This window comes from Podarcis tiliguerta (genome assembly GCF_965153285.1).
Source record: "Podarcis tiliguerta genome assembly, chromosome: 4".
Lineage (NCBI taxonomy): Eukaryota > Metazoa > Chordata > Lepidosauria > Squamata > Lacertidae > Podarcis > Podarcis tiliguerta.
Window position 1 is genome coordinate 27,348,598 of NC_139537.1, and position 25,992 is coordinate 27,374,589.

Consider the following 25,992-nt stretch of genomic DNA (forward strand, 5'->3'; position numbering starts at 1 on the left):
GTAAGCTCAAGCTGCAGATATGAAACCTATAAATATTATGTGTTCTGGATTCTCCACTCTGGGAGCCAGAGAGATTACCTCCTTTGAATGGGTTGATCTTCTCTAGAAGGAACAGTTTCATAGTTGGGCGTGCTCATAGATCCACGATTATCACTGGAGGCTGAGGCAGCCATGGTGGTCAGTACTGCATGCTCTGGCAACCTCTATATTAGACTGTTGAAACCTGCTCGAAATGGGGGTGCCCTTGATGCGTCATCTGGTCCAAAATGCAGTGGCCAGGTTACTGTTTGGGATTCAGTTTAGAACTCATATAACCCATGGTTTAAAACAGCTTCAGTAGTACCCTCACAACACCCCTATGAGGTAAAGTCAGACTGAGATCATGACTAAGTCAAATAAGTTAAAGGCAGGCAGCTAATTAAAAAAAGATCTTAAATTGTTAGCACTAATTATTACTCTTGTACATTCTGGCATTTAACATGAAATGGTCTTGCTAAATTATGAAGGTCTGTCAAATTTCCATGTTCCATGTTCCATGTTCAGTGGTTTCAGTATATCAAATATGTGGTGCAAAAAATAAATTGTCTGGGTAATATGAAAAATACATTTTGTTTTTCTATAGTTTAAGAAAGAGAAGGCTATTAGAAACTGTTGTTGAATATTGAAACATGACTGCTTATGAGGGAGCTAGAGATCCTTTAGTTTGGGCTTCATATGTGTAATATTTAAGCTTCTGATGACAATCCTAGTTACAGATAGTGAACAAATTTGAGAGCTTTTATATACTAACACAAACCATATTTTAGTAAATATTTGGCATCTGTCTGTCTTGAGAGACAGTGAAGTGTGCCCACTGGGGTGAAGTCAGACTACAACATTTGCAGCACTGAAGTGACCTACCTGGAGGGCAAGCCTGGGCAGTGTATGGAGGTTCTGGGCTGCCCCTATGGCATGACCCCCCTCTTGGCCTTACCGATGTGGTCCAAAAAAAGAAAAGAAAAGCAATACGTTTGGCAGCAGCTTGGCTGCAGGAGTTTTCAGAAGGAGGTGTACAAGGTGTCATAGAACCGTCTTAGCAATTCCACTCTAGATTTGTGTAGGGCAGGCATGGCCAAACTTGGCCCTCCAGCTGTTTGGGGACTACAATTCCCATCATGCCTGACCACTGGTCCTGTTAGCTAGGGATGGTGGCAGTTGTAGTCCCAAAACAACTGGAGGGCCAAGTTTGGCTATGCCTGGTGTAGGGTATACTCATTAGCCTTTTCTTCTCCCAAAGATATCCCACAAGGCAGCAGAGGTTTAGGACCAGAGTTTTCCTTTCCTAGATGGGCTCCTTTCGCAGGTAGACGAGCCCCATCTGCCCCTCACTTCCCTATACAGCAGGGTGAGAAACCGCCTTCTTGACTGTTGGACTCACTACTCGTCTCATCGCCTAAATCTGCTGGAGTCTGTCTTTGCATGCAGGGAAGTGCCTGCAAAGGATTTGAGACTCATTGGCTGAGGATTTGAGACTCATTGGCTACCCTCACTTGGTTTAGCTGGGCAGTTGAAGTTGTTCCTGGGATGTGGTTGCCGTCACATGCTGACCACTTCTTGGAGCCACAGAGAGTTGAGTGCAGGGTGGGGGTACCAAAGGTGTACAAACTACCCCAGGATGACTTGTCCTCCGCCAGAGGTATTACCACTCCCCCAGCACCCTGTACACACCAGATGTTTGAATTGTCCTGTAAATAATAAAATAAGATGGAGTTAATTCTGCTTAAGAGCAGAGCATACATGCAATGAGAAGTCAAACCAATTTTAGCAAGTGATGCCTTTCACTTAAAGTTTTGATTCTTTTAAAGGTCAGTAACATGGTGTGATGCCTTTATTTCGGAGCAGGAAGCTTTCTCCAAGAATCAACCACTTACTGAGATTGTGCCATGAATTACCTCAGATGTAAATTTCTCAACTCAGAATCCACAATTCATTTATCCCAGAGCAGTTTTGAAGGACACCTCTAAAGGAGTTTAATACCTGCTGAGAAATAAACAATTTGTAAATTGATTATGCTTTCTGACATTGTTCTGTCTGTTAAACGTAGAATGCTGGGTTTGATGGATTACCAATCTAAAGCAGTAAAAAAAATATTTTTGAATTTGTGTTATACAGTTGAAAATAGTCTTTAATGAACTAAAATGGGCTACTTCTACATTATATGTACACATGGGTTTGTTTTTATGTCAGCATTGTGTCGGTCAGAGATTTACCCTATCAAAATATGTTGTATACATTATTAGACATACTTTTGAAATTTATTTGATACAACCATTGGGTATGTTAATGAAAACTATATTTTGCAGATTTATTTTTCCATGAGAATGCAGTTTCAATGAACCCTTGTTCTTTTGAACAGCACACTTTTTCTTATTGGTTCCTTGCCTGAACTCTCTACATCAGAGCTTTCCAAGTTTTTCATGTTGGTGACACACTTTTTAGACATGCATCATTTCACAACACAGTAATTCAGTTTTACTAGGAAACTGAAGGTTAAACCTTCAGTTTAACCTTTCCAGCCCTGGGAGGAGTGCGGGGAGCGTTCACAAGACACACCTACATACTTCAGCTGACACATTAATGTGTCACGACACGCAGTTTGGAAAACTCTGCTCTACGTGTTTGTGTTATTGTGTGTTTTCCCATGAATTTTGAACCCTAAAGCTGTTGGCTTGGGAAAATCTAGCTCTGCAGGTTGACTCCTAAACATTCCCACAGGCTTTACATAAATTTAGTATATAGCATTTCATGGAGGTTGGGGTATATGTCCACTTGCAAGATTGGGGTCTCTGGGTTGTATCCAATGCTAGTCCTACTCAGAGTAGAATCATGGATATTAACGAACATGACCAACTTAGGTCCATGAATTTCAATGGGTTTACCCTTTCAACTATAGGCATGTATACCTATCTAAGAGATTGTCAGGGTTTGTATTTATGAATACATATGTGTGAGCCATCCTGAAGGACTAACAAGTTGCAGAATAATTAATTGTTCTTAGTAATTATTTTTTACTTATGATGTAAAGCAAGTTGGAGTTTCCATAGATCAAGTTGGGACTGATTTCAAACTAGAAATTGTTTGGTCATTATATTCTCTAATTAAAGAACTGTTGAACAAAATTATATGACATTATTCAAGCACAGGTTACTGATTCAGAAGACTTAATAGTTACCAAAAATTAGACACTTCATGTTTCATCAACAATAAAAATAAAATTCTAAGATTTAAAGCAGAAGATGAATTTATTACACTGGATAGAGAAGAACAATTTTTTTTATTGTGTTTGAGCTGCTATAGAAACTGCTGATGCTTATAATTTATTGTCTGCTAATAGATATTTGAATTACTGCAGTTATCTAAGCTCAATGTTTACAGATAATTTTGTTGTCTCCCCTCCCTCACTGTTTATAATAGCTTTATTAGAGTGACATATATAAGGAAACGATTCCCTTTTTCTGATATGACAGATTTAATGCTTAGTAAAACTGAATTATTTTGTTTGGTGTGGTAGATTTTATGAGTGTCTTGGACTATTTTTTCTATAATTCTGGAAAATTTATGTGTGGCATTAATTTTTTTTTAACACCAATATAATGTTTTGCTAGATGGTGCCTGATATGCCACTTATTTCCTTAAGTTTGGTTTGCATATTTCTGGATTAATGACTGTGTAAAATTGTATGTTTGTTGACTTCCATTGACCAAAATTCTTTACTGTTATTCACATTGTATTTTAGAATGCTTCTTTGAATGTTTCCAATTACTGTGAGGGGCTTGCCCAAGGATGATCCAAGTGATGCATTAACCAATACTGTTGGATGCAATAATTCTCTTCCTTCAGGAGAAGGAGTCTTTCCTCCATTGAATGAACCTTTCCTGTGATGGAGGAAACTCCTTCTGTAAAAGAAATGGAAATACTGGATATGAATGACAGTTTTTTGCCATTTAATAGCATTAAAAAATCTGCCATCTGACAGAGCTGCCACAGTTCAGTTTCCTGATAGGGATGGCCCTAAGTATGTCTGATTCTCATCAAAATACTAAGTGTTTATGGAAGACAATCTTACTTGGCTACGAGTGATCGCCAAAGAAGAAGATTAACACAACAAAGTGAAAACTGTCGTCATGTTCTGTCTGCTTCTCTGCTTGCCTTTTCAGAATGCCAGCAGAAAAAGGAAACACAGATAGCCCTAGCAAAGTAGACCAATTTGTATAGGTCACAAAGTGTTTAGTAAGCATTAAGAGTGATTTTGGTAGTGTGCCTGAATCTTCTTGAAAACTGCTTAGTAAGTAAATAAACATTTTCTCTTTTTCTGTGTGTTTGTTTTCAGCTGGTTGGTGGAGAATTCGATCTAGAGATGAACTTTATAATCCAAGATGCAGAAAGTATAACATGCATGTCAGAACTTTTAGAACACTGTGATGTAACATGTCAAGCAGAAATCTGGAGTATGTTCACCGCCATCCTCCGTAAAAGTGTCCGCAATTTACAGACCAGCACAGAAGTTGGTTTAATTGAGCAAGTGCTACTGAAGATGAGTACTGTGGATGATATGATCGCAGGTATTAACCACCAAATTGATGAGTAGAATCGAAATATTTCTGAACACTGTGGATGTAGTGCTTAATCTCAGCTATCATCTGAATTTGTGGGGGGAGGTATAGTAATTTTGTAACAAAGGCACATATTACCCTAGTTAGTCAGTGAGCAAACTACCATGAAAGTGGCACCCTACTCAACTCAATTGTAGCTTTTTGTACCTTTTACCAGGAAATTAGTGAAGAATTCATATTTCTTAATTGAAGTAATGCAGATTTGACTGGGGCCGGGGGCTGGGATATTGAATTGGAACTTGTGTCTGTCACTAATTAATATAACAAAATCCCAATAAACCATTATTTCTCTAGCTGCACTTCCTCTAGTTAATGGAGGCAATGAAAAAGTGACCTGGTTTACAAATCACATTAAACCACAGTTTAAAACACACTGTAATGTTGGGGTACACTGCTCTCAAGTTCCTGTGCCTATTTCTATCCCCCCCCCCCTGTGCTGCTACCACACTGGGGACACAATAAGATGGAGTCTGACTTGTCATGTCATCTGAACCTTGGATAGTTCTTATGTCTGCAAACAAACCATGAGCAGTAACCAAGGTTTGTTCCTGCAATGTGCAGTTGAATGGCCAGTACGGTGGTACCTTGGTTTAAGAACAGCCCTGTTTATTCGGTATATGAACTCCGCAAAACCAGAAGTAGTGTTCCTGTTAGCAAACTTTACCTCGGTCTACGATTGGAAGCTGAACGGTGACAGGGCACCAGCAGCGGGAAGCCTCATTAGGGAAAGCGCACCTCGGTTTAAGCACAGCTTTGGTTTAAGAATGGGCTTCTGGAACGGATTAAGTTCGTAAACCGAGGTACCACTGTAGTATCTTTTGTGGCTAATAAAAAACAGCAACTGCATGTTGAATTTTCCCTTTCCCACACAATTATGTGAAGTAAACTAAATTGTGGTATGATGTCCTGTGTTCCCTACAAACCCTGGGTGATGTGGCCAGCATGACTAAACGGCTTCTGGCGCTGTGACGGAAACCAGAGTGCATGGAAACGCCGTTTACTTTCCTGCTGCAGCGGTACCTATTTATGTACTTGCACTGGCATGCTTTTGAACTGCTAGGTTGGCAGGAGCTGGGACAGAGCAATGGGAGCTCACCCCGTTGCAGGGATTCGAACAGTTGACCTTCTGATTGGCAAGCCCAAGAGGCTCAGTGGTTTAGACCACAGCGCAACCCACATCCCTTGAAATATAGAGTTGGAGGATCTGTATTGGAGGGTCTATATTAGTAGTCACAGGAAAGGAAGGATAAATAATATTGATATACAGTGGTACCTTGGGTTACAGACGCTTCAGGTTACGTGTTTTTGGGTTGCGCACTGTGCCGAACCCGGAAGTACTGAAACGGGTTACTTCCGGGTTTCAGCACTCACCCATGCGCAGAAGTGCTGAATCGCGACCCGCGCATGCACAGATGTGGCACTGTGGGTTGCAAACGCTGCAGGTTGCGAATGTGCTTCCCACACAGATCACGTTCGCAACCCGAGGTTCCACTGTATGTTCTGTTTCTTAGGGGGTAATAGGAATAAAGTTTTATAAACAAATAGCTTTTTGACCTGAGGTGCCCCCAAATGGTGAACAACATATTAAAATAGAAACCAGATAAGAGAACATTCTAACAAATGTATTGTTGTTGCTTTTAGTCATTTAAAAGCAGGATCATTTTATTAATAGCATGTAATGGTAGTATGAGTTTTATAGCCGGAGGCAGTATTAAGAGTTGGGGAAGCTAGCAGTCAGAAATTTTAATTGTAAAATCCAGCTTGAACAACATTGGACCAAATTCTAGTGTACTTTTATTTTTCTTTGAAGATCTTCTCGTAGACATGTTGGGGGTACTTGCCAGCTACAGCATCACTGTCAAGGAGTTGAAACTTTTGTTCAGCATGCTTCGTGGTGAAAATGGAATATGGGTAAGCTGCATCTGGTTCAATGATATGTATGATTTATTTTATTTGTTCATAGATTTGTGTGAAATTAAAAGTTTGTCTCTGTTTTAAATATTGTTTTTGCTAACTGATTGCAGAATTATTTTCTAGCTTTGTTAGGAAACTTGCAAATAGCTAATGCATTGAAAAGATAATCTTTATCAGGTGGTTGTATTTTACAGTACCACAATTGTGTTGTTTTTGACAGCCTAGACATGCAGTCAAGCTCTTGTCAGTCCTTAATCAGATGCCACAGAGACATGGTCCTGACACGTTTTTCAACTTCCCAGGCTGCAGTGCTGCAGTAAGTTTTAAACAATATCTATCCTTCCTAAATGAAAATTAAAAGTTTAAAATTCATAAGAAATAAAAAACGAATTCCTTATTTATTGGACAAATGTATTTTGCAGTCTTTGAGGAAATATATTTGGTAAATATTCTACATATAATAGTACTATTTTTCTGTACTATAACACTTGGGATAAAGATTCCTTTTAATATACTTTACCCAGTAAAATAGTTTGCCTTAGGAACTACTGTGGGCTCCACTCCTCTATTACGCCATGCCATTGTTTGGGATGTTCTTAGCATATATATATATAGAGAGAGAGAGAGAGAGGTGAAAAAGAGTAAGCCCTGACTAAAGTTGTTGACCAATTGATTTTAAAGTCTTGTTGTTGCCTCTAACTCATTATTCTACTATTAAGGTGTGTGATGGTGGGATATGCAGATTTGCTTGTAGTGAGATTAGAAATAGTTTTATTGCCTAAAAATGTAATTTAGCATTCTAGCACAATACATGTTGTTGTTGTTTTACTTTTTTTTAGGCAATTGCATTGCCTCCTATTGCCAAGTGGCCTTATCAAAATGGGTTTACGCTTAACACTTGGTTTCGCATGGATCCATTGAACAATATTAATGTAGATAAGGATAAACCGTATCTCTATTGGTAAGTAAAATCAATGTATTCTGATCCTATTTTTGAAATGAAAATCTTAATGCGTTCATTTTTAATATTTATTGAAGTGATTTGTTACTTAGATCAGTAATAGCCAATAGGTGGAATAAGAGCTGGACCTTGTTTGCACATAATTTTATATGATTTTCATTGAACTTGCAGCATTTTCATTAAGCTAATATAAAATGTTGTCCCGTGTTGCATTCATAATGAAAATAAACATGTTATCAAAAGTTGAAAAATGTAGATATTTCGATACTTCATTCCTGTTCCAGGCCTGTGATACCCTTCATACTTTTCACCTCTGCAGGAATCAAATTCTATATCCAAATACATTTATGGCTTCTAGATTTCTGTCTTGAATTAGCATTCAGTTCATTAACATCTATTTGTATGGTGAAGTATAGGTTTTAAGAGCGTCATGTACTTGAAAGATAAACCTGAATGATTAATGAGACTTAAATTTTGTCCATCTGAATTTCCACTTGAACTTTTTAAAGGCCCATTTTGCAAGATTTTATAAAATAACAATCTTAGATTACGAAAAAGTAAACTGACTGTGATTCAGTCAAGTGCCTTGCAAGACTCTGAGGACAAAGTTGTTGCACTTCCTAGTGTCTTATATGCTGCTATCACAGCAAATCCAGAAGAGGCATCCATTGCTGCATTTGGTCCAATGTTATGAGATCATTTCATTCGAACTATCCTGTCTGATGATGTGGATAGGATACTAGGATACTTGATCCAACCACATGCCCTCTGGACTACTTCCCTTCCTGACTGATTTAAGCTAGCTGGAGTGGTGTGGCTGAGTAGGTCCAGGGTGTTGTGAATGCATTATTGTGTGATGTGGGGGATACCAGCCACCCTTAAAGAGGCAGTGGTGTGGCTGCTACTTAAAAATCCCACACTGGACCCATTGGTATGAAATAACTACCAAACATTTTCCAATATCCTGCTGGGGGGGGGGGGGGAGGTTGTAGAGTGAGTGGTGGCAGAACAACTGCAGGTGTTCCTGATAGATAATGATTATCTGGATCCCCTTCAGTCTAGGTTTAGGCCTAGTTTTAAGATCAGATTGGCATTGGTTGCCCTGATGGATGACTTGTATCAGGAGATAGATAGGGGGAATTGATACAGTGACCTTACTACTCTTACCATTGACCATAGTATTCTTCATAATTGACTGAGTGTGGTGGGTATTGGAAGTGCTGTACTATAGTGCTTCCTTTCCTGTCTGCATACTCAAGTCCACACAGTAACATTGGAGGAGCATTCTTTGAGCTCCTGGCACTTATTCCGTGGGGTTGCTCAGGGCACCATTATGTCCCAAGAGTTATTTAACATCTATATGAAGCCATTTGGAGTGATCATTAGGAGTTTTGCAGCATGGTGCCATAGGTATACTGATGAAAGACAGTTCTATTTCTCCATAACATTCGAATCAGGAGTGGCTGTGAAATTCCTGGACTGGTGCCTTAATGCAGTGGTGGACCGGATGAAGCCCAATATACTGAGTTTGAACTTTTGGAGGATGGTGGCTCTGTTACAGTGTATGTGGCTGAACCCACTTGTGTGTCCAGCACTTATGTGAATTCATACACACACTACCAAGAAGTTTTGGATGTTTTGCTAGAGTAACAAAGTGCCTGTGTTATGAATATGTGTTTACCTGATGCCCACAATAAGTTTTGACACAAAAGCAATTTTAAAAATTGGTTTATTACATGAAATGTAAGTAATAGACTATATAAATGCTGCTTCAGATAGCAAAAATACTATTTAAGTAGGCAGCAAATCCTACAGTACTTACACACCTTGATCTAAAGAGTGACAGAATCGCTAACCATTCTCAAAATTCTACAGATAGTGAGTGTGACAGTTTTGTGACAGAACTCACACTAATAGCGAGGCAAAAAAGGGCAGGGAAGCATAGTGTCCTGAAGTGGAGCATAGTGTCAGGCTGGTCCTTGAGAGCACTATTGATGCTGAGGGGATTTACCAATTTTAAGGAAAGACAGTTCAATCCTGAAATCTGGATTAGTTAGTACTTGGCATTTTTCCTACATGGGTGTAATGTGGGGGGAGCATAAACCCATGCACACATTTGCAAACATTACTCTAGCTTTCCAATATAAAGGACACATAATTTTCATGTTGCTTTATACATGGAAAATGTTGTAAATGAAGAAATCCTTGGGATAAGGTTGGTGCATTTTGCTTCATTTTTGGTGCTGCTTATTTTGACATGCAGGAATTCTTCACAAGTTGACAATTGATTTAATTAGAGATTTTGCTGCATATCCTGGAGTGAGATTGTTCAAATGTCTGGAAATAAATCAAAGCAGAATGTCAAGTTTTCTGCAGCATATTTTGAGTTGAACAGAGGACATGTTTCTGCTCCCATTCAAATGAGCAAAATCTAACATGAAGGAATATTCCTCCAAACCTCAATTTGTATGTGATCAGAGGTGGCAGAACTTGATATTTAAATGGTTAGTTGGAGCTGCAACTGATATAAACCTAGTGATTTTTTAAAATGTTGCATTCTTTTATCATTAATTGCTTCATGTGATGACTATGACCCAGCCACCTTTAGTTCCTGGCCACCTGGGGAAGGAGACCTGGCCACAACAGTTAACCCCTTTCTTGTACCTTCCCCTTCCCTCTTTGAAGTACTTGGTGCTACCAGATTATTTATAGGTAGTCCCGTATCAAAAAGCCTCCAAGGGGTCTCTGAAGCCTCATTAGGTAGCAAATTAAAGCTCTAAATGCTAGAGGGTTTAGAACCTGAGACTATAGGAACATAAGGATTTGCCCTGCAGGATCAGGCCAATGGCTCAGTTAGTTCAGCATCCTATTCTCACACCGGCCAACCAGATGCCTCTGGGAATCTGTCAAGCAGGATCTAAGCACATGAGCACTCCCATAAGCAAATGGTGTTTGGAAGCATTGCTGTCTCCAGCTGTGGAGGTTTAAACAATGAGTTTACTAAGATGAAGAAACACAGAGTTTTAAAAGAGAGGAATCAGTTATAGAAAACTGGTATTTTGGGGTTTGGAGAAAAATTGTCAAAGCAAGGTAGATTAAAAAACATTCACTTTCCTTGGATTAAATACCGTATAGGTATATAAATTCAATAAACAACAACAAGAGTCCCTAAACAACCCTTCTTCCTTATTATGCTGATTCCTGCATTTATCTACTTGCCTTCTGTCTGTCTTTTTTAGACCTCCCTTTTCAGTCATGTGCTTCTCCCTGCAAGGAAGTTTAGATCTTTTAAGTTTCCTGCCCCCAGAGAGAGATGCTTTATGAGCATTAGGGCATACATTGGAACTCCAAGTTAACTCTATACACCCTAAATAAGCACGTAGGAATATGGATTCCCAATTTATACAGGTGTCCCACCACTTACGTGGGGTTGTGTTCTGGGATTGAAATAACATAAATTGGGGAGCATGCCACTTTAATAGTGAGGGTGTGCAGGGAGGAGATGGGGGAGAGAGACGTATATCACCAGGACTGCTGCTCCTCCACTTGGGGCTGCTGCCCCTAGCCTTCCCTTCATTCGCTTCCAGGTAGTGGCCCTGAGTGACTTCTGAGCAGCAGTAATTCACTTTCTTTGCCTTCCTTCTCCCCTTTCCATTTTGACCCAGCTGCTCTTGTTGTCCTCGGCCTCCCCTATTGGCTTAGCTACTCACACTTTCCCACCACCACCCCCTTTCTCCTCCACGCTCTGGCCCTGCCTGGTTTGGAGATGGATTTGTGCGTCTCCCACTGGCTTGGGCTGGCATGGCTAGTTGGGCAGTCAGTCACTCATTCACTCATTCTCTAGGGTGCCCCTGATCCCATGCGCTCTGGTCCCCTCCCCCTGCCTGCCTATCTCTGAGGTTGAGTGGCCTGGCAGTGGTGGTGGTGGCTCAGGCAGGCGTGTGCAACTTGCACAGCACATGGGCGAGCGCACATGGGTGGCGGCGGCTCTGCCTGCCTGCTTTCACCTATTGTTTGGTGCCGCAGCTAGGTGTGCACCGACACGTGCCCCAAAGTGCACGGAGTGGGGATCTGAGCCACAGGTAGGAGTGGCCAATCTATTTATTTCCCAGCACTGCACGTATACGTGGTTGCGTATGGGTCAAACACAAGTAAGTGAGGGGATGCCTGTATACAAGCAGTAAAGTGAAATTCTTTTGCAATTTGCTACGGATTAACAGTTTAAGCTTATGAAGACTGTGAAGTTTTGAAGATGTTTGGAAATCGTCAGAGGATCTGTCAGTTCCTCTGAACAGATTTTGGTGGTGCATAGGGTGCTGCTAGTGGGAAGTAACAGCCATTCCGTCAAGGCAAATACATGTTGTCAGATATTACCCTGTGGTCATAGAATCATAGAATTCTAGAACTGGAAGGGATCCCAAAGCTCATCCAGTTTAACCTCATGTAATCCAGGAATCTCAACTAAAGCACCCATGGTAACTGTTTAGTAAAGCTCTCTTGTATATATTTCTTTATTATACTGCGCTAAATGTTTAACGTAAATGACAAGAGCAACAAAAAGCACCACTTAGAAGCAAGAGGATTATCTTTTAGTGATTATAAACAAGAAAAGTAGGCAGATGAGCTCTTGCTTTTCTACTTCTGGTGCCTTTGATTATGGAAAGGTAGAAATAATAGCCAATGTTAAATTTGATAATCTGAATTAACACCGTTCAATAGAACAGCTGTTTAGAATTTTAACTGAATGGTAATGGTAACAGACACAACAAAGTAAGATTGAAAAAGCTTTAAACAAATTTGTCCACACAGACTTGAAAAAAAATATTTGTAACAAAGCAAATGTAATGGATTCAGAACACACAGAGTAACAAATCTACCCTCTTTTGTGAAGGACCTGACTACTTCTTGTTTTGCTGAATTATCAAATTGTTGGAACAAGGTCATGCACGTTCAAATCCCTCCTCTGCCATGAACTGATGAGATAGTAGCAAAAAAGTCCTTAAAACTTAGCTTCACTTCCTGATCTGTAAAAGGGGATGTCAGTGATGTATGTCAGAGCTGGTGCAAAGACAAGCATAGCAAAGTGTTTAAAATGTTTATTAAGTTAGAAGATGCCCGAAGCATTTGAAAAGATGTCATAGCGCATTGTGCAGATAGTGGCAGAAGGCCAGTCAACTATTTTCCATTATTCTAGATTCCAGGATTTGATCATTATTGTAAATAACTAAAGCAACAATTGACCATTTGAAAGACTTTTCTGTGTTTCTGTGGAGTGGAGTACGTACTTATTATAATGCATGAATGGACAGTTATAACTCTTAACCTTTTATCTAAATTAAGCATGTCGTGGTTTTGCTAGATCAAGGTAATTTTCTCATTTTTTTAAAAAAACATGCTCTTATTTCAGTTTTCGCACTAGCAAAGGCGTTGGGTATTCTGCTCATTTTGTTGGCAACTGCTTAATAGTCACATCATTGAAGTCAAAAGGCAAAGGTTTTCAACACTGTGTGAAGTATGATTTTCAGCCACGAAAGGTAAGCACAAAATGCTTATATAATGAATGGCAAGGAATAGTCAGATACCCCTGCAATCAGTTTAATTTCATATAAATGTGGTTAAACTCATAAAGGTAATCTCAAGAACAGCTAATTTGTTCTAATTATTAATTTTATTTTGAACTAATCTGGAAATGAAGCACTTCAGCAAATCAGTTGCACAATGTATGTAACAGGTTGTCAAAACAGACATTCCACATAATAAAATTTCTATGCATTTATTTTGGTCCTTTTTATAAGAGTTTCCTCTGCTTTCAATGTAAAAAGAAAATGGATTGGAACAGACTATTATTAATAAAATAAAAAAGCAAAGTCTGTAAATCCTATCTCATTCGGTTTAAGAGAGCTTGCTACAATCACAAATGTAGTGTGAATTGATAGTCAGGTTACCTGGTTACCATTGTTTGCAAGCATAAGGACTTGCCATAACGTCCTTCAACAAATGCTGGTGCTGCTTTAATTTCTGGAAGGCCTTCATTTCAAGGTGTTTTTCACCTTGACCTTCAGCACAGCTGGGAAGACATTTAACCTTAATTCTAGCTGTTCTACAAATAGGAAAATATAGATACTAGTATTCCTTCCTTCCAACTTGAATGCATAGTAGTGGTCTGGGTTTCTGTTGTATGCCTATATTTGCTGTTCAGTGACATTTCCAGTCTTCAAAAGAATGCAGGTAAAAAGTATTTAAAGGTGACATGTAACAGGATTACCGGCGTTCCATTGCTATTAGGATTATATTCTAATCTACTTGAAAATGCCAAAAATAAATAGAATATAAAGCATATCATGAGGTTTAAATGAAATGCAGTATTTATTTTTCCCCAATAAAAAGATCTAAATTCCAAACAAATTAGCTTCCCTTTACAAACCCAGTAATTCAGCCACCATTCAGTGTACCTCTTATAGAACTGCCTCTTATGGAAGAAAACAGTATGGCAATGCTTAACTTAAAATATAACTTATTGATTACAAAACATGTTCTTAAATAAACTAAGGGCTAAAGAGTTTTTGTGAACATGGAATGTGCATCGCCAGGCCCCACAATATTTGACTGACCTTTATAGCCGTATTGTAAATTATGGGTTGTTTATAAGGCTCCAAGCACAACCAGTATTTATATATATATATATTGTTATGAGTCCTACTGATTTAAGTAGATTGGGGATGCCTTACTCCCAAGTATTGGGAAATTGGAAAAGAAAATCACCGGTGGTTAGGAGCATATATAAAGTTTATAATGCAAAAATACATACACATGAGGAAAGTTTTTCATATATAGGTAATTGAGGCCAATTGTTACTGTAGCTAGGGTTCAAGTTTCTCTTTAAACAGACCAATTTAGGTGATTTAGTAGTAATAATCATAAATTAGCAGTCAGGTGGTTCATATAAAAAACAATTTTTAGAACTGCTGAACTGCAAGTTCTGTTTGCCTTTTCTCATGGGGAACCTCTAGCTAAACGTGTAATCTAGAACCTGAAATCTGTGAATTCTCAGTTTAGATTGTGTTTGTAGGTCATTTGTAGGTCATTTCTTAATTTTTAATTTCTGTGATAACTATAACTATAGCTAAAGATTTCAGTGTAACTGGAAACTTGTTTATTACAGGACAGTTGCAATGCTCTTTTTTTTATTTTAAGAAAACACTAATCTAATGTATTAGAATTAAAAGTGTGATATTTTAAAACTTGCAACATTGTTGATTCATGTTAATAGTGTGTTTTCCATTTCTTTCTAGTGGTACATGATTAGCATTGTACACATCTACAATCGTTGGAGAAACAGTGAAATTCGCTGTTATGTTAATGGTCAGCTTGTATCCTATGGTGACATGGCTTGGCATGTGAACACAAATGATGTAAGTTTCTTCCCTTTATACTATACCTGAATATATGCACAATACAATTCATAAATATATTTCTTTCCAGAAACTGCTATGAGAGGAATAAGGGACAATTATTGTTCCTCCGTCCAGGGTTCTCTCATTCTTCAAACAACTTACTTCAATTGAGTAAAGCCTTTTGGAGGCTCAGATTTCAATAGAATAGCAACACTGGAGAGAGGAAATTAAATGCTTTGTCTGGCACCATTTTTGCAGCCTAATTGCTATTTGCCACCCTTGTGTAAATGTACAAGGATCTGCATCTTTTTTCAACAGTGCAAAGGAAAATATTTGATTGTTCCCTTGGTGAAAAATGTCGCAGGGACAGAAGGATTAAATACCCCTTTCCCACAATCATGGGTAGGGGCTGCAGCTGCTGCTGAGATTTAGATGCCCCTCTGTAGAGGTGAAAGACCTGTTAGAATAGACTGCTATCAGAGGCTGATGGATCCAATTGGTTTGCAGATAACTCTGGAGACTTTTCCAGCTAGCAAGTCTGGATACTTTGTCAAAACTATAATCAATCTGTGAAACATGAAAATGACTTGGGAAGTTGGCACAAATGCCCTCTGAACACCTTCTTCGACTGTGCCTTGCCCAAGCCTTAATGTGGCATATACCGAGATGCAACAAAACAAGTTGGAAGATAGCTGAAATGCAAATGGAGGAAGATGCCCGACAAATGTGTGCACATTGCTGAACTTACTTTGTGGCAGTGAAGAACAATTACTCTCTGCCACCATTGGAATCTTAGAGTCTTGTCCAGCCAAGCTTATGAGTCCTTTTATTTTCTTGCCCTAAGAAGGTGGTGAAACCCTCACTAGCCTCCTATAATTTATTTGCAAGACATTTTGAGGATAATGTTGCTTATTATCCACAGGATCTTAGACTCATGCCATTGTAACAGGTGATGCTGGTTTTCAGAGCACTGTAAGGTCAGGTGTTAATGGACAAGTTCCAGTTGATAAAACTAGAGGACATGGACAAGGTGCTTGAATGGGTGTTGGTGAGCACTTGCATTATTGACCTTTGCCGCTCATGGCTGATAATGTCTAGCTGAGACGGGACTGTTGGCTGAGCCCTGAAGGTAATTAATACTTTTCTGAGAGAGGTACAGTGGTCCCAGACTGTCTGAAAAGTATCAGTGAGGCCACTCCTTAAGAAACTCTTCTTGAACTCAGAATACTTGAACAGCTATTGGCTGGTTGAAATTGCCCCCTTTCTATGCAAAGTACTTAAATGGGTGGGCAGTGACCAATTCCAGACACTCTGGAATAAGACTAATTGTCTAGATCCATTTCAGTGAGGGGTCACACCCAGTATTGACATGTCATACCACTTTGATTTCCATGTATGATGACTGATGTCTGGAGAGGCATAGTGGGATTGTGTTGTTCTTGATCTCTTGGTAGCTTTTTATACCATTGAACGTGATATTCTAAGCAGAGGATTCAAATTGGATGCACTGTTTGCAGTGCTTTTGCTCCTACTTGGATGGTCATCTCCATAAAGTGGTGCTTGCAAAATGAAGTTTTGCCCCATAGAGCCTCTAATGTGGGGCTCTTTGATCTTATGCCCCATGCTCATGGAAATGCTGAATGAGGTTATCTGGAGTATGGAATATGTTATCAATATGCTGTGAGGATGGATTCATTGTTTGTTGAAAAAATAATACAGTGCATTTATGTGGGGAAATGAAAAGCTTTTACATGACTGATTCTTAAAACATTGTATCATTTTGGCTTTGCCTGTCTTAAACCGCATTTTATTGTTCATTTTTTCTAAATATTTACATTTTTAATACAGAGCTATGATAAATGTTTTCTGGGATCATCTGAAACTGCTGATGCAAATAGAGTGTTTTGTGGTCAACTTGGAGCAGTCTATGTATTCACCGAAGCTCTCAACCCAGCACAGATATTTGCAATACATCAGTTAGGACCAGGATATAAGGTAGTAGTTGTCATAATTTCAATTTAGAAAACAATGGCTAAAGTAAATGTACAATGCAATTGTATAGCTGCCTTAATGTTGTTTGAAATCCTTTTAATTCTCTTAAATTATAACTATGGCTTTATGTAAATGTGTGTGTGTGTGTGTGCACATTGATATCCAACCAATGCACCAAGCTAAATCAAATAGATATAAAGCAGAGCAGCAGAATATTGATAAAAAATATTGGGAGGTTAAGTGAAATTATATGTACATCTGTATTGGTTTATTATGGTTCTAATCCTGCCTCTCCATTTGCCTGCTCAGGGTGGGTAAAAAAATCATGAATGAACAAAACAATTACAAGCACATCAATACACACCAAACACAAGAATCAGCAAATGGACATTAGCAATAATAATGTAGTAATTGGCTATTCTGAAATGGGTAAGATTACTAATGGCTTTAGGTAACATTGTATCAGGCTTTTAATGTATCTTGAATACTTTTGCCAAATGTTTTGTCTTTGGCTGTCAAATGATTGCAAAGAATAATAACTGCAGTGTGTGATACTAACAAAGTTGGTAGTTGACTGCAGGAGAGAAATATTTTGTATATTGCACTATCAATTGACCAGAAAATGAAGTTCTGAATCAGCATACGTCTTACTGTAATAACTTTTTATCTTAAAAGTCTTGAATCCATTGAATAGTTCAACTTGTTTTACACACCCAGATGAGCTTTGGATTTGTTCTTTACTAGCAATCCTCCTTGCTTTCTGGCAAACTGTTTTGGAACCTGAAAGGGGTTTCAAAAATAGTTTGTCAAATGGCATGGAGTGTTAGCTATTCAAAGATTAAAAAGTAATAAATCACACTGGGCACCTGCAAGGCATTGGTCAGCTTAAAATAATCTCTAGATCCCAGCCAAATACATATATATTTAAAGTATAGCGCCTCCAGCTCTTTCAGAACTTTGCACAGTTTTTAGCAAATAGAGCTTGCTGTGTGTTCCATTTTGCTTAAAAAGAAAATAAATGTATCAATCAAAAGATACTGGCAGAATCTTCAATTTAGGATGGTATTAAATTCCCTAAGTATAAAAAAACCAAGTTAATGTATTTTAATTTAACTTTCTAATACTTTATGTGCATGGTTGTTGTTTTTCTTTTAAGTGTGTGCTATATTTCTTGGGCTAAGCAATCCTGTTATGCTGTGGAGGGGTGTGAAATATATAATTGACATCATAGCCTAAAGACGAGGGGTGGGAAACCCGAGTCCTCCGAAAATTGTTGGCCCCCAGTTCCTATCAGCCCCAGCCAGCATGGCTAATGGTGAGGTTTTATGGAAGTTGTGCTCCAGCAACTTCTGTGCGCCACAGTTCCCTATCTCTGATTATACACATTCAGTCCAGAAGGAGAGAAGGAAATTCCAGAGAACCTCTGCATACATGTTCCTTGGAGTATTATGCATCTGCAAACATTTTATTACAGTACTTGTGCAATTCTTCTAAATTAGAATGGGCTTAATAACAATTACATTTAAAACAACAACAATGAGTAAACTGCAAAGTTAAATCGTGCATTTAAATAGGTTCTTTCAGTACTGTGGTTAAATATTGTTTAAGGAGGAAACAAGTTCAGGAAGCAATTAATTCAGTGGCTGGTGATGTGATTATGAGAGCCAGAAGCTGTGTGTTTGGCTTTCCTTTTTTTAAAAAAACAACAAGTAAGATATTAACAAAAATTAAAGGCAAAATTCTGAAATCAGCTGGCCATGTTCCTGGGAGTAAGCCAGTGGAACTTACACTGGAGTGGACATGTTTAGAATTGACTTGGGGTGTGCAGAGAGAGGAGAGGAGAAGCACAGGTTGAAATCCTTGTGTTGACTGGATGGTTACTTAACACTGCATTGAATAAAAGCCTAGCTTTAAAAAAAACACAACCAAATCCACAAGTAAATTTAAAATATTTTGACTGTGCTACAAATAGAATAATTTAGTTCTTTATAAAGTAAAATTACAAACTTGGTGGATTAGGAAAATGCTGTGGACATAGTGTATCTTGATTTCAGTAAGGCTTTTTTTAATCTCGTGATATTCTCATGAGAAAGCTGGTAAAATGTGGGTTGAACGAGGTAACTTGTAAGTGGATTTGTAGCTGGTTGATTGACCCAAAGAGTTCTCATTAATGGTTCCTCGTCATTGTGGAAAAAAGTGACAAGTGGGGTGCCTCAGGGTTCTGTCCTGGGCCTGTTATTGTTCAATGTCCTTTTAAATGACTTGGATGAAAGAATTGAGGGGATGCCTATCAAATTTGCAGATGACACCAAACTGGGAGGGGTAGCTAATGCTGCAGAAGACAGAATCAGAATTCAAAATGACCTCAACACATTGGAGAACCAGATGCACAAATATAGGACGGGGAACACCTGGCTTACTAGCAGTACATGTGAAAAGGATCTAGAGGTCTTGGTGGACCACAAGCTTAACATGAGTCAACAGTGTAATGCAGCAGCAAAAAAAAAAAAAGCTAATGCTATTTTAGGCTGTATCAACAGAAGTATAGTGTCCAGAGCAAGGGAAGTAATAGTATCACTCTGATCTGCCTTAGTAAGACCACACTTGGAATACTGTGTCCATTTCTGGCCACCACAATTTAAGAAGGATGCTGACAAGCTGGAACAGTGTAGAGGAGGGCAACCAAGATCATCTTAGTCTGGAAACTAAGACTTATGAGGAGTGCTTGCAGGAGCTGGGTATGTTTAGCCTGGAAAAGAGGAGCCCTTGAGATATGATAGTCATTTTCAGATATCTCAAGGGCTGTCACATGGAGGAGGAAGCATGCTTGTTTTCTCCTGCTCTGGAGGGTAGGACGCAAACCAAAGGCTTCAAGTTGCAAGAAAGGAGATTCTGAATGAACTTTTGGAAAAGTAAGAGCTGTTCAGCAGCGGAACAGATTCCCGCTAGAGGCTGTGGACTCTCCTTCCTTGGAGGTTTTTAAACAGAGGTTGGATGCCCATCTGTTATGGATGCTTTAGCTGAGATTCCTGCATTGCAGGGGGTTGGACTAGATGACCCTTGGGGTTCCTTCCAACTCTAAGATTCTATGTAATAAATATTGAACTGGAATGTGTATAATTTATTCTGATTTAGTGATTGAAACTTGATGATTGAGAATATCATTACTGCTTTTTCTCCCACATTATGTAAGCACTACATTCTGTAATTTTGACAATAATTTTCTACTTTAAAATTATTACTTTCATCCCCAGAGTACCTTCAAATTTAAATCTGAGAGTGATATCCATCTTGCTGAGCACCACAAGCAGGTGCTATATGATGGGAAACTTGCAAGCAGTATTGCCTTCACCTACAACGCTAAGGCTACTGATGCTCAGTTATGCCTTGAATCCTCACCAAAGGAAAATCCTTCCATTTTTGTACACTCCCCACATGCTCTTATGCTTCAGGTTTGTGTAAATCGATTGTTTCCATGTTTAATTAATACCCCATTAAGTGGTAAAGGCTGCCAAGTTTTAAGTGAACATTTTCTGTGAACTGTTTGTACAGTTTGGTTTCTCTTTCTGTTTAACCCTCATAACCTCTGAATAGATTGTCCTAGATTTTGCAGTCATATCCTGAACACAGTATGGTAGAGGCGAAGGGGCCATATTTCAGTGGCAGAGCATGATTGAAATAATATTTTAAATAAAAAGTGTCAGCTCTGTATATATGTTTCAGTAAAAAGCTTTTGCTGTTATATTCTAGTGAAGAAAAACACAATGTGATACTTCATCGGGGTGAAACCATGTAGCCTTGCATTACCATATATACTTGAGTCTAATGCGCCATCAAATCTAATGCAAACCTCAGTTTTCAGAACCTTGAAACCAAAAAAAGTATTTGCTGGTGAATGTAAATGTGCCATCAAATCTAATGCACACCTCAATTTTCACAACGTAATTTGGCCAAAAAAAAGGTGAGCATTGGATTCAAGTAAATACAGTACATAACCATACAAAATCATGTATCTCAAATACTTTAGTGACCATGTGTTAGGTTCTCAAATAGCAAGGATCAGATCACCACAAACCTCCTTTGTGTCATTTCAAGTTTGTATGAAGAGATATGAGGTATATAACTTTTATAAAATAAATAAATAAAATGTTATGAAATAGAAGGCTTTCAGTGTAGCCTTCATGTGGTGCTGATCCTGGCTTCCATTAAACATTTGCTGTTAGACAATTTATTGTTTTTAAATTAGTAAGTATTACTAATATTACTATGATTGGATTACATACATGTTTTATTAAATCTGAATGATTATTTATTGAATATATTTTTGCTATTAACTAATGTTCTAATGTTGTTCATAAAATGATAATCTTAATTATGTATTCTGAATGATATATATATATATATATGTGTGTGTGTGTGTGTGTGTCTCAAAGGACACAGTAAACATAATATACGATTGAATCTCTCCCCTTTAAATACAGTCATACCTTGGGTTGCGAACGCTGCGGGTTGCACGTTTTTGGGTTGCAGACCGCACCGCACCCGGAAGTACCAGAACAGGTTACTTCTAGGTTTTGGTGCTTGTGTATGTGTATGACATCACGCACATGTGCAGAAGTGCTGAATCACGTCACGTGCGTGCGCAGACGCAGCGCTGCGGGTTGTGAATGCTGTGGGTTGCAAACGTACCTCCCGCACGGATCACGTTTCCAACCCGAGGTATGACTGTAAATTGAACAGAAGTTTCTTCCAGGCAACCTCTTTCCTGAGTATTCATCCTGATTTGTTTGTGGATAGGTTAGATGCCAATCATACAAATGTTATTTGTGGGGAGGAGGTAATGTGTGAATCAACATATTATCATATATAAAAATAGTGGTATTAGTGCTATAGTGACATGAAGATTAGTTTCAAATGTAACTGAGTTTTCTTTCCTTTTTTAAATGTAGGATGTGAAAGCAATTGTGACGCATTCGATCCACAGTGCAATTCATTCAATAGGAGGAATCCAAGTTCTTTTCCCTCTCTTTGCTCAGTTAGACAATCGGCAGTTACATGATAGTCAAGTGGAAACAACAGTCTGGTAAGTTTAATTTGTTATCAGCAAAGCCTATAGTCTCAGACTGAGGTAATTTTTGTATTATATCTAATGAATGTGCTGGAGTCTCTTTTTCCACTCTACTATGTTTCTTCCAACGCCGTTTCCCCATATAATTTATACTGTGATCTGTGAGGATTTTTATCAACCTATATGTATATGGGCTATACTTTTTAAAATCTGCATAAATCCTTCTGATATCTCCAGAATTGTGAATAATTTAATCTTTAGACATTATCTATTTTGCTCTGTAAATGCCAACATCTGTCACTAAATGGTAGATAGAAGATTTGTTCTTGTCAGGGCATAGTGTGGTTTTTAAGAACTACTGGTGAATGCAAAAATGGAGTACTTGTTTTGTGCATTTGTCATATTGACTGCTAAATATTTTCTTAAAAATTGTGAATAAAATTTGTTGATCTCACTAAGTAGCACTCAGCTGACTTGTTAATTAGTCTTTAATGTAGTAACACCAACATTTGCTAAGCTTGATATTTTACCACAGTATTAACACCAGCAAGTGTATTGCTCAGTATTCCTCAGAATAGTTAAATAGAATTCTAGCTGAGCCTTGGTGTGTATAAAGATTCTCAAAGTCAAACAAATGGGTATTGATAGTAGTAGAATTGTCTCCCTTTGTAGTATTTTGGATTATAAAAATGGTGTCCATCATTTTTAAAATACAAAGGATGTTTAGCCTTTAGCTGCTAGCGAGGTTTGCTAAATGTTCCATTTCTGTTGTCTAGTTTGAACTTGCATGCAGTAAATACTCACATGTACTTGGATGATGATGAAGAAATACAAAAGGATAGAGGAAAATGCCGCTCTAGTCCCATAGTTCACTTGAGTATCTACTACCAATCGTCTTTCCCAGAAAATGAAAGAGCGGAGATCTGGTTTAAAGTCTGAAGCCTCCAGCTCTTTCTTCCATTTCATTATAGCTTTGATTTATTGGGAAGAAGAGATTCTGGTTGATTCTGTCTTGCCTCCCATTAGTTGAACATGGATTGGCTTGAAGGAAGGTGGCTGCTAAGCCACCGACTTCCATGCCTGACAGATCATTACAACTGTTCCTTTCATCTCTTCATATTTATTGACCTTGGAGAGAGAGAACCAATACTGGCAAATCTCTTGAGTCTCTCCATTCAGTTACCAAGTACCTAATGCTGATACTTTCACAGAATGAGTGTGTTAGTCACCTTCAAAGTTGGTATCTCTCTTCTCTCAAGGCTGAAGAGAACAGTGTGAAAAGAGAAGGTGTCTTATTCAGTCTGCTGCTACTGCTTCAGTGAGTTGAGTAAAAGCACTGCCAAGGTGTGAAGCAAAAAGCATAGAAACCTGAACCTTTAGGAGAAAAGACTAAATATATGGAGCAATTGAGTCTGCTTTCCTTTCTTCGGGGTGATTTGCTTTAAAAAGCTTGCCTTGCAATAATCAGGCATTTGAAAGTGTTCACAAAATGTATGGATCTTTTCGAGATCAACTTACGTTACCCGCACTCAGGACACCAACATTTTTGACTGTAAATCTACTGAAGAGAAGATTTTGTATCTGTTTTGGGTGTGAGTCAGCCTAAGTTAAATAGCAACTTAATTTTGTCCCTTTGATTTAGTGAGATTTACCAGGAGTCTACACATTTGGGCTGGTCATCTAAAATCATGTCCATTATGATGCACATCTGAAACATAGTGCAATCTCATTGTGTGAGAACTGGGTAGGATGATATTCTGGGCAGCACAAAAACAAGCCCTGTCTCCAGCTGGGAGGTAGAAGAAGTACACTGAGGGTTTTAACTCTGTATTTCTTTGGGTGTTTATACTGTGGATACAAACTGACATACATCCAGTTCTGAGCTGGAGCAGAAAGGAAGAAACATACTTTGCCTCTGCAGTTATTGGGTGCTCAAAGCTCCAGGGTTGAGAGAGAAGCTGGGACACATCAATCAAATTTATTAGGCAACCAAGTGCAGGATATAGCCAAAGGTGGGTGGAACCACCCAAGCAGTACAGTACAAAGGCATATATTCACAGAAATAAAAGTTCTTAAAAGGAACAGTTGTTGTCAAATGCTTTCCTCTGTTGGGATGATTTTATAGCACCCTGGGACAAATTACGTTCTCCAGAAGGGATGGGGGTGAATGGATGATATGGATACCTGCTTGAGAGATTTCTACACCAAATACATTCCTTTAATTAGGCGTGCTTTTGAAATGCTACAATATTTTCTCCCTAGTAAAAGTGCTTTTAGGAGATTGTGTGCTATAACCATAGAACTGAAGAAACAGATTATCCTTTGAAATAGTAAAAGAAGTTATAGATGTGAATTTTTCCTTCCAAAATTATTGAAAATATATTAATAAGAGAAGTGGGAGACAGAATGGTGCAGAACTGCTAAGCAAACTAATAGACTAAAGTATTTATATTATAAATAGTACAATCCTGTGAACATTTATTCAAAAGTTCTACCATGTTCAGTGGGGTGTACTCATTAGTAAGTATGAAAGCATTCAGACTTTTATATGAACAAGATCTTTAGCAACTGCAAAAAATTAGTTCAGTGGACCCTGACATGGTGTGCTATCTCATGATCCTGCATCCCCTATTTTTTCAATCTCTTTATGGTCCTCTGAATTCTTGATTGTGTTCACTCTTTCCCGTTTGAGGCATTCCTTGATAACTTTGGCAGATCTGTTAAGACAGTTGAAATCTTCTTCCCTGTAATTTCCACCCATGGGTTCTAGCCCTACCCTCTGGAACAAGAGAGAACAACTCTGTTCCATCTTTTTTGTGACAGCTCTTCAGATATTTGCAGACTTCTGTACCTTTAGTATTCTGCTGTCCTGGTGAAACATACCCAACTCCTTAAACCATTGGTTTCTAGACCTCTCACTGTTGGTGTAATTTAGAAAAATGGGTGAAATTGCACTAAGTGCTCTGGCCATATCTTGAGGAGCCCATCTCTTACTTCTGGCTTCTGTTTAGATAAAGCTGCACTTGGTGGTTAGAAACAGTCCAAAGCTCATTTTTATTTTCACAGCCTTTCCTAGCGTGATTACTTTACTCAGATTCCAAATCACTGAGGTATTTTTAATTGTGATTTGGACACTGTGCTCCTGTCAATGCGGGCTTAGTTTGCATTCATTTTTAAGCACCTGCTTCATATTACTGACTTGTGACAATTATGATCAACTAGGACACCAAGATACTTCCACATTCACTGATGCCAAACTTGATCTTCGCCATTACATTTTACCTTTACCTCCCCATCATACATTTGTGCCTTTGATTCTTGATATCTAAATGCAGGACTTTACATTTTTCTTTGTTGAATTTCACCTTATGTGTCCACCTTACATGTCCATACCCTCTTGATTCTTTCTTTTATGGTGTTTGTATCATTTGTAGCTTTGTATCATTTGCAGATTTGATAAGGATCCCATTGGCTTCTTGTGGCACTCCACTTGATATTTCCATCTAGGATGATGCTGAACTATTAATACACAGTTGTTGTATACAGCTGTTCAACTAGTTGACTGTTCACCTAGCAGTAGTAGTATCTCGCTTGCGTTTACCAGCTTGTCAGCAAGGGACATAGTAACGTTTGTCAAATTCTTTGCTGACATAGTGATATACTCGGTCTGCAGTGTTCCCATGATCTAGAAATTCTATTTTAAAAATATATGGTTGGTTTGATGTCATGTGAAAATTCCATATTATTTTTGAAGCTATTCATAGACCAATTGCTCAATAATTTGGAGTGGATAGAAAAACATTAGATTTCGATAAAGTAGTATCTCAAGGTTTTAGGTTGATACACATTTTCTAGGTTCATTTCAGTCTGTTTGGTGGCCGGGTTTTAAACTATGCTAGATTTGAAATATTTACGCTTTGAATGGGACTATATTCCTGTTGGTTCTAAGGGATGCAGGTGGCACTGTGGTCTAAACCACTGAGCCTCTTGGGCTTGCCGATCAGAAGGTCA

General features: G+C 38.5%; 1 protein-coding gene across 3 annotated transcripts in view; it reads left to right on the top strand.

The window, feature by feature from the left end:
* NBEA (neurobeachin) overlaps positions 1-25,992 on the top strand; it is a 349,991-nt gene that overhangs the window by 20,677 nt on the left and 303,322 nt on the right. For all 3 annotated transcript variants that reach the window (XM_083437001.1, XM_083437003.1, XM_083437002.1), the window contains exons 2-10: positions 4,370-4,601; positions 6,463-6,563; positions 6,787-6,882; positions 7,406-7,527; positions 12,935-13,061; positions 14,820-14,939; positions 16,770-16,916; positions 20,168-20,365; positions 21,863-21,996. In XM_083437001.1, the coding sequence (XP_083293127.1) occupies positions 4,370-4,601; positions 6,463-6,563; positions 6,787-6,882; positions 7,406-7,527; positions 12,935-13,061; positions 14,820-14,939; positions 16,770-16,916; positions 20,168-20,365; positions 21,863-21,996 (1,277 nt within the window). The remainder of the gene's footprint in view (positions 1-4,369; positions 4,602-6,462; positions 6,564-6,786; positions 6,883-7,405; positions 7,528-12,934; positions 13,062-14,819; positions 14,940-16,769; positions 16,917-20,167; positions 20,366-21,862; positions 21,997-25,992) is intronic.